We start from the raw sequence: 15,026 nt of genomic DNA, 5'->3' as shown, positions 1-15,026 counted from the left end.
AAGGAAAAGAAAAATCTTCATAGCAGAGACGCAATGAAGTTTCAGTGAAGAAGGGCAGTGTCACAGATAAAGCCAAAAACATACATGAAGAGTCACTGGTCTTGACTAAAAAATTAGTCAGTGTATTGAAAGTTAGCCTATGTATATTTTGATGAAATGGAGGCGAGAGTCTCTAGAAATACTGTGACACATGTTCTATCCCAAAGCTGTGTTGAGGGCATATCTAGACATCTAGAACACCATAAGTGCACAGTTATATCTGAATCAAACCTTGCCAGAGTCATCCAGGTCTGTGAGTCAGGCCTTCTCCCCCCCCCTCCCCCATCTCTTATGTGACTTAAAAAAAACATTGGCAGGCAAAACCTTGCCTGGCAGCTGATTCAGAGGTAGAAATTCACTGACTGAACGTCTGCTTATCTTGTGTCTGATGAGGCCCTGGCAGGGATCCTTAGAAATTCTTCATCTCCACCCTTTGCATTAGAGCAGATGGTTCTGCAATGAGGGTTTGAGAGCGCCGTCAACACATCCTAAGATTGGTTATCCACAAAGCCTCGATGGGCAAACCTCTTTTATACTTTGCTCGTGGTGCGCTCAAGAACTGACTCCAACGCCCTGTCAAACGTAGTTATTGTGGGAGCTCTGCACCTAAATCCATGCCTGGTTTTCTTAGCGCTCCTTCCTTTAAAAGGTAAAAAGTTACATTTTAAAAATGTTTTTCCTCCTTCTGTTAAGTGGAGTTATGCACAAGGTATATGTGACAGAAGCAAGAAACAGTCATTTGCTTCTTTAAACTTTTCTTTTCTTTATTTGATTTATAAACTCTGCCACTTGGTTGTATCCCCCCCCACCTCAGTTATTGTGGAGGACTAAAAGACAAAAGAACCTATAATAGGGGTTCCTGTGATACCTGCTGACACTTTTTCTGGTGCCCACTAAGTTTTTGGAGAAAGTGGGTGGGGCCAAATAAATATCATTTTGGTGGCAGGCGCCTCCACAGTGTTGGTTTTATGCTTTCTCTCCTTTTCCCTCTTTCCCCTCTGCACTTGTGTGTTCTCTGTATGGGCAGGTGTGCATGGTTCCACCTTCTGTTACGGCCATTTTGTAGCTTCATTTCCCATAGAAGCCATTTGGTGGTTGCACCCAATTCCCTGTGTCAGAATAACAAAAGGTGCCCAGCTCAAAGGTTGGGGAACCACTTATTTATACCATAAAGAATTTGTTTGTTAGCCGAGAATCATCCATCTCCTATTGACTGAGGCACTATGGTGCCAAGGGATGTCTGGGAACATTCTAGAAGGAAACAGGTAGCAAGGAATTTTCACAGCTGTTATCGTCTGATGGGAGTGAGAGATGACTCAGTTGCAGCCCTCTGGTTCTAAGGAGGGAAAGTTGTGCTGGCAAGGTGGATAGTTGAGTGAGAAGAAGTCTCAGGAGGCAAGGAATTTACAGAACAAGGATGTTGGGGGCAGGGTTGCCAAAGGGAAAGAACAACCAGAGTTAGCAGTGAGAAGTAAGACATCAGAAAGACATGGATGAAGTAGACAAGAGGCCTGAGGAAAATAAAGGCAGTGAAGACAGAAAACTGAAGAAAAGGTGTGGAGAGAAGGCAGGAGGAGAGAGCCAGTTTGATGTAGTGGTTAAGTGCATGGACTCTTATCTGGGAGAACCGGGTTTGATTCCTCACTTCTCCACTTGCACCTGCTGGAATGGCCTTGGGTCAGCCATAGCTTTCGTAGGAGTTGTCCTTGAAAGGGCAGCTGCTGTAAGAGCTCTGTTAGTCCCACCCAACTCACAGGGTGTCTGCTGTGGTGGGGGGGAAGGTAAAGGAGATTGTGATTGCTCTGAGACTCTGAGATTCAGAGCATAGGGCGGGATATAAATCCAATATCATCATCATCATCTACTCATGGTCTACGGTCTACAGAAGCTGTAGGTTGTTGGCAGGGTGGTAGACATGGGAGTGTCAGAGAGAGAAACTTGCTAGCTGGGAGCCCAGATGTGTGCGGGAAGTAGGGTAGGCTTGGAAGTGAAGACAAAATGGGGAAACAATGCCTGATGAAGAGAACGCTAGATAATGCTACAAACGCTACAAACTGCCCCAAGGCCTCAGATGCTGCATTTTCCCACCAGAACACTTTGACGACTGTAAGGATTGGTCCAGGAGAGTCCAGTCTCACAGGGAGATCTCTTAATCGTGAACCACAGGTGTGAGAGCTCCCTAAAATTTACACAAACCTGCCTTTCTGAGGCCAATTCATCTCACAGATACTGTGCAGCTGCTAGACGCTGACAATGCAAGCTGTAAAAATACAACTAATATTTTTAAAACAAAAACAAAATTCAATCAGGTTTAGAGTTGTCAGGTCTAATTCAAGAAATATGTGGGGACTTTGGGGTGGAGCAAGGGTGTGACAAGCACAACTGAATGCCAAAGGGAGTTCTTGCTATCACATGCCTATAAATGCCTTCCCTCCATTGGAAATAATGGAAGATAGGGATACCTTCTCTGGGGGCTCATAGAATTGGGCTTTCTGGTTCAATCTTTTTGAACCGGGGGGGGGGGTTGTTTCTTTTTTTGAGGAGAAACACCAGATGCTATGCTGAAAATTTGGTGTCTCTACCTCAAAAAAAACAGCCCCCCTAGATACTCACAGATTGATTCTCCATTATACCCTATGGGGACCAGTCTCTTTAGGGTATAATGGAGTGCCCAGCAGACATTCAACCCCACCCCCGGCTTTCTGCTAACCCTGAAGCAGGAGAAGGGCTTCCAAACCAAGGGATTTCCTGTCCCCAGCTGGGAATTGGCAACCCTACCAGGCTATTTGCACAAAAAACCTCAAACTCCTACAGACTAAGTAATACTTTAAAGCTGTCCTCTTTAGCCTGGTAGTGCATAACTCTTAGAGCTAGACAAAATATTGTTCCTTAACTACCATCTCCACCCATTTGCCGTCCTGACATTTCATCAGGCAAAGAGCCACATGAAAAGTGGTGGTCCTGTCAGCTAACAACTTCTTACAAGTTATATGGGCTAAAGGAATCACCCTCCCAAAATGACAACCAATCAGAGGACTCTTCTAATTAGCTCTCGACATTTTTTTGAATTCAGAATCTCCCACCTGAATCTAACTCTTCACTTCTCCTCAGAATGGAGCTGATAAGTCATTCCTAAAGGGCCCACAGGTGTTACCACGACTGTTCTATATAGGGCTGCCAAGTCCCCAGTTTGGGTGGGGGTTTCCCCGCCCAGAAAGTTCCCAACCTGCTGGCCCACATTGGGGTGGCGTGATGATGTAACCCAGAAGTGATGTCATCACACTGGCAATGGTGCGCAGCAGCCGCTCTAGGCATTTACGGGGAAACTCTATGGTTTTCCCAGACACTCTAGCCATTTGGGAGGGAAAGATCTATGGTACAATACCGCAAAGCGCGTGTGCAAAAGTCTCCCACTTTGGTACGAAGAGAACTTGGCAACCCTAGTTCTATAAGAAAGCAAGCTCTAACTATTAGCCCTTCCTGAACATGAAAAAGGGAGGGAATTAACTATTCCGTACAACGACCCACTAAAAAGTTACAGTACAGCATTTCCTATCTTTGTCATAGGCAGAACTCCTGCAGGGCCTATGAACTGGGAGTGAAAGTTTGGGTAGGCAAATAGGGACTGGGTTTTCCCCTCTGGCCTGATCATTTCTGCTGGAGTCTGACTCAAGTTTTTAACAGGAGAGCTTTTCCTGCCAAGAAGAGAACGTGAGGTGAGAAACCTTACCTTGCCAGTTTCTTAATGCCGGTGACTGTTAGTGGTGCAAGTGGGAGGGGCCCAGAAAGAGATGGCAAACTTTGGAATTAGGCCGGCCGACTAGACCAGGGGTGTCGAACTCATGAGGGTTGGATATGATATAAATGAGACCTTGTTGGGCTGGGCTATGTCAGGCCAGGCCATGTGTATACCTATTTAAGATTAGGTAGCAGAGATATAAACTTTATAAAGGACACAGATGAACACAATTTAAAAAAAAACCCTTAACACATGCTTAAAACATTAGCACTTTTTGGTCTTAAAGGTGCTCTCTCCCATGGGATCCAGGGAACTGGGCAAAGGAAGCTCTGGCTCCTTCCTTCCTTCCTTCCCCAGGGGACCAGGAGGGGGAAGGAAGAGAGGCTTGGCTCATAGCTCTGATGTGTGATTGAGAGAGCCTGGAAAAACAAGCTCTATCTCCCCCCCTTCCTCTCCAAGGGAGGAGCCTCAGCCAACGGAGAAAACAGAGGCTTTGTTTTGTAGCACCTGCGCAATTGATCAAGCCTTGCAAAGCAAGCTGTGATGTAGAAGGAAGCAGATGATAACCAGTTGCTTGGGGGCCTGATAGGAGCCCTTCAGGAGCCTGATTTGGCCCTTGGGCTGCACCCCTGGGTTAGACAGAAGAGCCAGTTCCAACATGAAGCAGGGTGTAGCTTTGAGAAATTCCTAGCAAGGGATGCTGCGTCAGATTCCATTTCTGCTGTCGTGGTGGTGGAAAGTGTTGTCAAGTCACAGCAAACTTACGGCAACTGCGTATGGCTTTCTCACAGTGCACTTCTTTGTGACTTTTTACAACAATGGGGACCCTCTCAAGAATTAGATGGAGAAACCTTCGGAAGCTGAGGTGAATTTCACAGGAGGGTTTAAGCCACTTGATTGAATCTTCCACGTGGTGAGGAAAGGAAGGCAAACCCCGAGTTGGGTCTGGCCTCCACTGTTTCAGTCAGGCGAGAGTGGCCTGCATGGTAGACAGAAGCCCCAGTGCGGTGTTGCAGTTGGACTAGGATCAGAGACACCCAGGTTCAAATACCCCCTTGTGCCATGAGGTTTGCTGGATGACCTTGGGCCAGTCACTGTTAAGGTTGCTAGGTCTGATTCAGGAACTATCTGGGGACTTTAGGGATAGAGGCAGGAGACTTTGGGGGTGGAGCCAGGAGACTTTGGGGGTGGAGCCAGGAGCAAGGTTGTGACAAGCATAATTGAACTCCAAAGGGAGTTCTGGCTATCACATTTAAAGGGACTGCACATCTTTTAAATGCCTTCCCTTTTTTGGAAATAATGGAGGATGGGTTCCTTCTTTTGCAGTTGGGTGGAAGAAGCTCTGCTTTGCCTGCAGAAGGTCCCAGGTTCAATCCCTGGCACCTCCAGTTAAAAGGACCAGCCAGTAGGTGATGTAAAAGTTTTCCACGACACCCCTGGAGAGTTGTTGTCAGCCTGAGTAGGCAATACCTATCTTAACCAACCGATGGTCTTATTCGATGTAAGACACTTTCAAGTGTGTTCACATGATGTGCAAACTGACATACTTAGTTACTGGTAAACTTGCTTTTCAGCTTACCCTTCAAAGCAGCAAATTGTCAGTCATCATAACTAAATGTATTAGTTGGTTAAGACCTCTGGAAATGGAACCAAACTGGGGACACCACTGTCGTGAGATGTACCCTGCATCAGCTGTTCTAGAATGTTCTGGGACAGGGGTGGCCAAACTTGCCAAACTTGCTAAATGCAAGAGCCACATAGAATAAACATCAGATGTTTGAGAGCCGTGAGAGATGAACGTCATATGTTTGAGAGCCACAAGGCAGGAAGGAAGGCAAATAGATGGGGGAGGGATGGATGGAAAGAAAGCAACTTTAACGTGAAATGCATTGTCCAAGCTGCCGGCTGGCTTGGCGAAATGACTTCAGGAGACAAATGCCTGCTCCAAGCCAGCTGGTGGGGGCTGCAAGAGCCACAGTTTGGCCACCCCTGTTCTAGGATGTATCCTGGGGAAAGCATCTGGTACTGAATACTTGTAAAGTGCAATTTCTGTAAAAGGGAAAGGAACAAAGTGGTCCCAAATGGATTTGATTGCTTCTTTTCTACAGTAACCTGTCTGACTCCTGGAAGACGTTCTGCTGAATTCAGATTGGGATTGGCAACATTCATTGATTACATTTCTACTGGGCTGATGTTTGAAGCTCCTGAGATTGGAGGGGGAGCCATTCCCAGTAGCGTGGACACGCTTTCTTTTACCACCACTTTGTTATTTTATTCTTAAACTATATTTTTATTTTCTTTTAGCGGTCTAAGGTCCGTGCCATTATGTACGAGGGTGACAGCTTACAGTTTCGCCAGAAGCTTCTGAACATTGCCGGAGGCTTGGGAAAGGGTGATGTAGAGGACCTCAAATTTCTCTGCAAGGACTTGATCCCCTTTGGCAAGCTGGAGGTGATGACATCAGCCCGTGAGGTCTTCGAGTTCCTCATAAGTAACGACGTAGTAAATCAGGAGGACACCTTTGTCATAGCGGAGCTTCTCTATAGGATTCACCAGATTTGTCTGCTGCCCCAAATTGGCTATAACAAAGAGATGGTTCAAGTAAATCTACATCTAAAAGGGCAGGTGTCTGAATTCCGGTAAGTCTTTTAGATCTGAATATTAGTTCTGCTTGAAAGTGTTTTGACTGGTACTGATAGATGTAGTCAGGGCTTTGTTTGAGCAGGGACGCAGTTCCAGCTGGCTTGGCACCAGGAGGTGCGGCCTAATATGCAAATAAGTGCCTGCTGGGATTTTTCTACAAAAAAGCCCTGTGTGAAACAATGGTGATGTAAGGGGGTGTGGCCTAACATGCAAATGAGTTTCTGCCGGGCTTTTCCTACAAAAAAAGTCCGGAGTAGAACAATACTGCTAGGAAAAGCTGAAAGCAGTAGGAAAAGATTCAACATGAGATGGATTGACTCAATAAAGACTTGAGCATGGCTGTGAATGTTACAATGTTGTGGTAATTCATAGGGTTGATATGAGTTGGAAATGACTTGGAATTTTTTATTAGTGAGCATGACTGTAGTGAGTCTGTACTACTGATTCTAGTATGTATTATCTTACTCTTATTGCTTTACTATATGGCCGAGGACCTGTCTATCTAAGGGACCGCCTTTCCCCATATGTTCCCCAGAGAGCACTGGATTCAGGAACTAAAAATCTATTGTCCATCCCTGGACCAAGGGAGGCGAGACCGGGCTTTACACGGGCCAGGGCCTTCTCATTGGCAGCACCAATGCTGTGGAATGCGCTCCCTGAGGCCATAAGAGCTCTGCGGGATTTCTCCCAATTCCGCAGAGCTGTAAAACTGAACTTTTTAAACAGGCCTATAACAACTAGGGGAGAAGGCTGCCGTTTATATGTTACTGGGCAACTCCACCAGAAGGACCACCAACAGATAAATTGTATACTCTGTAAAGCACCAATACTTTGTTTTAAATTGTTTTAAATTATAACTGATTGTCCTATTGTTTTATATTTGAAATCGAGATGTTGGTTTTTATATGATTGTTAGCCGCCCTGAGTCCATTTGGAATGGGTGGGATATAAATGGAAAGTAAATAAATAAATACTCTTGACTTCTGTAATTCCTTTCCTTTTCACCTTGCTTTTACTTTTGTACATGCTACTAATTTTTGTGATTTTTCATCTTTTCACATCGTTCATTGTGTGATAAATGTGTTCCCCTTGAACCTCCAAAAGAAAAACAAAGTCAGCCAGGTAGATCCATTCTAATGTTTTTACTGATATCAGTAGGAGCAATACATCAGGCAAGCTCAAAGTACAGAATTAAAAATATATATATTTATACTACTCCGGCCACAAGTCTCTCCCTTGTCCTCCCAGTTGATATGAGAACAAGGTTTACGATTCTTTCAGACCACGTTCTTCACAGCATTACACATTAGCTCCTTGATATGACCCCCACCCTCTAACATACATCGTATGACTATGTAATTGAAGCAATTACCTATGCGGGGCGTGTTAGTGAATATTCATGAAGCTATTAAGCATGCCCAGTGTCCACCTGTATACCCCATCCCATAACCTTTGTCACACTTTCATTTCTCGCTGCCAAGATGCCCTTAAGATTTATCAAAACCCTGTAACACAGAGACTTCGCTAAAATATGCAGCATCTCTAAATTTCACTCCTGTTTCTCTGTTGGCTAAAGTTAACCCTTATACATCTTGTTTCACTTCAGCTCAAACACCAAATTCATTTCCCTCAGCTGGAAGTCTCAAAAGGTTTGATTGCCTTTTCTTACACTGTGTAATCTACCTCCGGTCTAAGCAAGAAAGGCCGGCTATAAAGAAAGCACATCAAAAGAAGTAAGATATGGCAACATGTATATTATATAATAGCCAGCTCACCTTTTGAGACTTGTCGCACACAGACAGATGCTGTATGAATTGTCAGAAGACTTCACGGAGGATGGTCTCACATCTGCTGTGTTCCTTCTGAAAGATCATCTCCCAAAGAGACAATCCCATATGGTAAGTAAGGCACAATGGCTAAAAAAAAAAAGACTCCTCTGTAATGAGAATAAAAGGAGTCCTGTGACACTTTAGCCTAACACATTTTTATTACACTATAAGTCAGGGGTGTCAAACATTTGGCCCGGGGGCTGAGTGAGGCCCCCCCGAGCAACTGGCTGTCATCTACTTCCTTCTCCCTCTCTCTTGCTTCCTTCTGTAACAGCTTGCTTTGCAAGGCTTGCTCAGTTGCACAGGAGCTACAGAGCAAAACCTCTCCTCCTGTCTGGAAGCAGCAATTCTGAGAAGGCCTCCTAGAGAGACAGGGAAAACCAGTTGCTGGGCGAGAATTGCAATTTATATTAGAGCTTTTTGGTGGGAAGCCGGCAGTTTGAGTTCAGTCAGTTCAGTTGAGTTGGTGAGTTTGTCTGTTCTGGAAGATATGGACAGGGCAAATATTAGAATAGGGAGAGGAGGAGCATTTTTTCCTACTATGATTTGTTTCTTCTGTCCGCTTTTTGTAATGCCTGTAATGCTTTAAATAAATATATTGTTTGTTATAATCTTGAGTCCCTCTGTGCCACATAGTTTCCCCAAACCACCTTAGACCACACTACTGCAAGAGGGGAGCCCATGGAAGGGGGAAGGCATACAGTTGGCAAGGGTGCCAATCTTCCAGAAGTCTCCCAAAGAAGGACTTTGGTCTCTGTGGTAACCAGGTGCTGGGTTGGCAGAAACCTTGAGGCCAGACCTCAGAACTGGCAAAGGGGATTGGGAGTCCTGTTCCTCTCAGTCAGGAACCTCTAAATTGAGTAGGTGGTGGCAGCGTGCCCAAGTGGCAGGAAGAAGATTAGCTCCCTCCAGGAGTTGGCAACCCAAAAGGGAGTTGAAGGCTGAATCAGGCAGGTTCCGCCATACTGGCATTAAAGTTGTGAGCAAGCGATTTGGCTACTGCATAAACTAGTTTACTCTGGGGCCATCCTTCCTGAGCTAAGACAAAAATGTGTGAGCTGGAGGCTAAAAAACTGTGAGCTAGCTCACTCACACAGCTTTGAGCGAACACTGTAGGAGGTGCATGTAGCAGCTCCTCACTAGACAGACGTTTATATATGACGTTCTAAAGATTTTTTGTTTTAAGCAGCAGGGTCAAAGTTCAGGGAGTACATGTGAGACATAACTATGTAATATTCAGATGTTAAATGTTATGGTGGTGTCCTACGCATGGCCTTTATTGATTTCCCTTTTGTGTGGTTGGGTTCACCTCTCACAGTAGCTATATTTGGCAGCCGTTTTATGATTGCACCCACCGCATTGTCAGAATTTCAAAGGTGCCCTCAGGTTAAGGTTACCAGATCCCCTTCCCTGTCCAGTGGGGAGATTTGGGGGACCTTTCAAGGGTAGGCGGGGACATTGTGTGACATCCCCAATGCAGTGATGTCTCCCGGAAGTGACATAATCACATTGGGGACACTCTGGTTTTGGGACGAACTTTATGGATAAATTGGGCTTAAAGCATAGAGTCTATCCTTGTGGGGCGAATTGACCAGATTCCATCCAACGTATATTGCTGGATAGTCAGCTGTATTCTAATCCCCGGAGGGAACTGTTTGGAAATCTTTCTCTCCTTTCCTGTAACCTAGTGAATGGGATTGGCTACTGAAAGGTAATGAAATAGAAATCATAAGGGCTGTTAGTAAATTTCTGGAAAAGTCCATTAAAATCTATGCGGGGCGTTTCACTATAAATTTTATTAGTTTATTGTTCTTAATCTCAGACTGTATATGTTGTCTACCCTCATTTTGTATTATGCCTGAGTATGCCAATAAAAGGGATGATGATGATTATTATTATTATAGCATAGAGTTTTCCCAAAAACCAGAGCAACGCTGTACAACGTCCTCAACATGATGTCACTTCTCCCCAGCGAGGGAGAGCTCACCACTTCCCTAGGTAGCTAATTCCACTGTTGAACACCTCTTAGTGTAAAAAAGTTTTTCCTAATATCCAGCAGGCCTGCCCTTAAACGCATTATCGATGTCCTCTTCCCTGCTGCCAGTGGGAACAGCTCCTTGCCCTCCTCTAAGAAACAGCCCTTCAACTGCGTCAAGAGAGCAATCATGTCCTCCCTCAACCTCCTCTTCTCCAGACTGAACATTCCCAAGTCCCTCAGCCTTTCCTCATATTTTATTGGGGTGTATAATTAGGTCTTAAGAGCCCTGTGGTGCAGAGTGGTAAAGCTGCAGTACTGCAGCAGGAGCCCTCTGCTCACGACCTGAGTTCAATCCCCGGTGGAAGCTGGGTTCAGGTAGCCAGCTCGAGGTTGACTCAGCCTTCCATCCTTTCGAGGTGGGTAAAATGAGTAACCAGCTTGCTGGGGGGAAAGTGTAGATGACTGGGGAAGGCAATGGCAAACCACCCTGTAAAAAGTCCGCCATGAAAGCAACGTCACCTGAGTTGAAAACGACTGGTGCTTGCACAGGGGACTACCTTTCCCTCTTTAATTAGGTCTTATCTGAGATAAAGGTATTTGTCCCCTCCCCCCTTTGTCCATGTGAATTTATCATAAAAATAAATTGTCCAGTGTTTCCTTGTAGATGAAGACCGGAAAACCATCTTAACAATTGTTAAATAGCTGTGGTGATTGCCTGTAAAGCAGGACTTTTTTGTAGCAGGAACTCTTTTGCGTATTAGCCCTGATGCAACCAATCCTCCGAGAGTTTACAGGGCTCATCAAGAGAGCAATTGTGTCCCCGCTCTTCTTCTTTTCCAGACTGAACGTTTCCAAGTCCCTCAGCCTTTCCGCATATTTTATCGGAGTGTGTAATTATTTATTTATTTTATTTAGTAGACTTATATTCCGCCTTTTCCCATAAGTGGGCTCAAGGCAGATCACAACATATAAAAATAACAATAAAAACCTACATGCCAAAGTTTAAATACCAATTTAAAATTAACAGTAAAAACAAATAAAATGCACCGCCAGCAGACAGAGCGCAGCATATCAGTAACCAGTTGTAAGCCCCCCTTATACGATGATAATAACAATAGGATAGCACTGTAATAAGCATGATGTCACCACAAGGGAGGCCAAATGATGGAATAATAGGACGCCCGTTGCCTCAACCATAGGCCCAGCGGAACAGCTCCGTCTTGCAGGCCCTACGAAATTAGGTCTTAACCTGAGAGAAAGGTATTTGTCTCCTCATTCTCCATGTGAATTTATCATCTAAAAAAAAGTCCAGAGACTGGAAAACCACCTTAACAATTGTTAAATATTTATCTGTGAAGATTGCCTGTAAGCAGGACTTTTTTAGTAGCAGGAACTCCTTTGTGTTTTAGGCCACACACCCCTGATGTAGCCAATCCTCCGAGAGCTTACAGGGCTCTTCTTAAAGGGGCCTACTGTAAGCTCCAGGAGGATTGGCTACATCGGGTGTGCAGCCTAATTTGCAAAGGAGTTGCTGCTACAAAAATAGCCCTGCCTGTAAAAGGGTTGGATTTTAAGAACTTTGAGTCAGAGGAACAGTAGGATAAGAAGAGAAGGAACAGGGTTTTTAAGGCATAGTTTCAGTTTTCTTTGTTAAGAAAGTAACTACTGAATTTGGCATACCCCAACATGAGAGAGAACTCCGTCAGAGACAGATATTCCAGATACATACAGCTGAACGACTGAGTTGGCATCTGCGCTAGTGAAGTGGTGCCAGGGTGATTTGGTTGGTCACTACGTTGGCAGTTCATAAGGTGGTGGACAGGCCACAGAAAAGTGATAAGGGCATCCCACAATGGTTACGTGTTACAGGATTGATCCAAGTGGGTAACCATGTTGGTCTGAAACCCAGGTGGCCGAAGTTGCTTAACGTTAGAGCCACATAGAATAAACTTCGGATGTCTGAGAGTGGCAGGAAGGATGGGAGGGAGGAAGGAAGAGGAGAGCCAGGACAGAGGGAGAGGTGACAGAAAGAAAGCAACTTTAACTGAAGCTTCATTCTCCAAGTCAGCCAAAAGGACAGTGAGGGTTTTAAGAGCCACAAAATATGTGTGAAAGAGCCACATATGGCTCCCGAGCCACAGCTTGGCCACCCCTGGTCTGAAGCAATATGACAAAGTTAGGGTCCAATAGCATCTAAGAATGCATAGCCCATCCTCTTTATTTTAGTGTATTTCTTATTTGAAATAGCAGAATGCTAGATTGTAATTGTAATGTAATGAATCATAATAGATTTTGGAATGCACTCCTGTGGTCTGGCAACAGAGGCGATAACACCAACACCAGAGTTAAGAAAAAGATGCTGTCTGTTACCTCCACACTCGAGAGGGGACATAACATCAGGGTGATATCACTCTGAACACTCTGAGACACTGAAACATTTGCCTGTTTTCTCCTGGAATTGAATCTAAATTACAAAGACCTTAGGAACTCTGTTTGCATCTGTTGAAACATTTCATTATATGTTATGTTTGTATGCTGATTTGCTGTTCAACCTCTGCCATATGTGTTGTGTGTGTGTGTGTGTATGTGTGAACACAAGAACATAAGAGAAGCCATGTTGGATCAGGCCAATGGCCCATCCAGTCCAACACTCTGTGTCACACAATGGCCAAAACCCAGGGGCCATCAGAAGGTCCATCAATGGGGCCAGAACTCCAGAAGCCTTCCTACTGTTGTCCCCCAAGCACCAAGAAGACAGAACATCACTGCCCCAGACAGAAGAACATAAGAGAAGCCATGTTGAATCAGGCCAGTGGCCCATCCAGTCCAACACTGTATCACACAGTGGTCCCACCGTTGCCCCCCAAGCACTAAGAATACAGAGCATCATTGCCTCAGACGTAAAAACGTAAGAGAAGCCATGTTGGATTAAGCCAATGGCCCATCCAGTCCAACACTTTGTGTCACACAGTGGCCAAAAAACCCCAACAGGAGCTATCAGGAGGTCCATCAGTGGGGTCAGGACACTAGAAGCCCTCCCACTGTGCCCCCCCCCCGAGTGTGTGCATGTATGTATGGACAGGCAAGTCTGATTCCATACTGTTTGACAAAGTGTGCATGCACACGAAAGCTCACAGCCTGAATAAAACTTAAAGGTATTGGACCTGTGTCATAAGGAATGTGCATCCTGGCTCTTCATTTATGACTTGTGGCACGCACAAAAATGGTTGCTGTACCAAAAGGGAAAAGAAGAAGAAGATATTGGATTTATATCCCGCCCTCCACTCTGAAGAGGTTCAGAGCGGCTCACAATCTCCTTTACCTTCCTCCCCCACAACAGACACCCTGTGAGGTGGGTGGGGCTGGAGAGGGCTCTCACAGCAGCTGCCCTTTCAAGGACAACCTCTGCCAGGGCTATGGCTGACCCAAGGCCATGCTAGCAGGTGTAAGTGGAGGAGTGGGGAATCAAACCCGGTTCTCCCAGATAAGAGTCTGCACACTTAACCACTACACCAAACTGGTTCTCCTATGAAAAGGTCATAGTGGTTTCTATACTGCTGTTAAATCAGCCCTCTGAACTCTTGGACCCTTCCCCTGGATGCATTCATACAGCATCTCTGAATCTCCATAGAAATCAAGGGTGATGATTGAACACCTGAGATTTTCAGCACTTTAAATTTAGCATCACATGAGAAAAGCCTGGAATTGGAGAATCACAGAGATTAAATCGAGGACTGAGGATTGTGCGTTGGTTTTAAGAGGAATTTCATCACTTTTTTTTTTTTTTATGAAAAAGCATATGGGAGAGCATGATGGACAATGTGGAAAGATTGGTTGAAAAGGTATAAATAAAAGTCTAAATATTCCATTTTATTTCTCTCCTAGTCTGGTATAGAACTACTGACTGCCTTAGAGAAGAAAGACCTCTTATCTGAGAACAACCTAACCTTGTTGGAAGATGTGTGCAAGAAAGTATCGCCAGACTTACAGAAGAAAATCATAACGTACAAACTGAAAAGAGGTATGTGTAACTTTGAGAAGACCCATGTGCCATCAAGCCCAGGGAAACAAACATTTCTGTAGTTGCATAGTGTAAACAGAAGTGTATCTGTGTATCTTTGTTGTCTACAGTTCTCTGACATTTGGCTACCCTGCAAAAAAATTAGAAATCCTGAACTTTGTTACTTCATTTATAGCCACTGGGCACGTAAAGGGCTAGCACCATTCTCCTGTCCTCTGTTTTATCATCACACCCAGGGCTTTTTTTTTGGTAGCAGGAACTCCTTTGCATATTAGGCCATGCTCCCCTGATGTAGCCAATCTTCCAAGAGCTTACAGGACTCTTAGTGCAGGGTCTACTGTAAGCTCCAGGAGGATTGGCTACATTAGGGAGGTGTGGGCTAATATGCAAAGGAGCTCCTGCTAGAATTCCACCCCTGAATACCCCCTGATGTTGCTTCCAGCACTGGTACCAAGAGGCTGACCACCTCAGAACTTGGAGGTTCCCTTTAGTCACTATGCCTAGTAGCCAGTGATAGACTATTCTCTGTGAATGTCTAATCCCGGGGGCGGGGTGGGGTGAGAGTTGGGCTGCGAAGTAAGCTGCGTTCCCTGCCCCATTTCGCTGCTCTAAACATGTGGATCAAATCCAGGTCTTTTGATTTTTCCTTTCCCTCACCCCTTGGGGGCAGGGGCATCTGATCTATATATATATTTTTGCTCTGTTTAAAGACACTTCAACATCTGGGCTGAGGGAGGCAGCTTGCCTTGTGCCAACAACCAGGGCATTTTTTTGTGA

The 15,026-nt window shown here is 45.0% G+C and overlaps 1 protein-coding gene across 1 annotated transcript; it reads left to right on the top strand.

The window, feature by feature from the left end:
• Window positions 1-1,528: 1,528 nt before the first annotated feature.
• On the top strand, window positions 1,529-14,367 carry LOC132585234 (caspase-10-like). The gene is made up of 6 exons (XM_060257040.1): window positions 1,529-1,593; window positions 4,417-4,552; window positions 6,083-6,417; window positions 8,220-8,319; window positions 14,114-14,249; window positions 14,360-14,367. The coding sequence occupies exons 1-6, from the start codon at window positions 1,529-1,531 to the stop codon at window positions 14,365-14,367; spliced, it is 780 nt and encodes a 259-aa protein (XP_060113023.1).
• Window positions 14,368-15,026: the final 659 nt, after the last annotated feature.

This window comes from Heteronotia binoei, chromosome 16, assembly GCF_032191835.1.
Source record: "Heteronotia binoei isolate CCM8104 ecotype False Entrance Well chromosome 16, APGP_CSIRO_Hbin_v1, whole genome shotgun sequence".
Taxonomy (NCBI): domain Eukaryota; kingdom Metazoa; phylum Chordata; class Lepidosauria; order Squamata; family Gekkonidae; genus Heteronotia; species Heteronotia binoei.
Note: the sequence above shows the minus strand (reverse complement) of the source record. Positions and strands in the feature narration are given on the sequence as shown.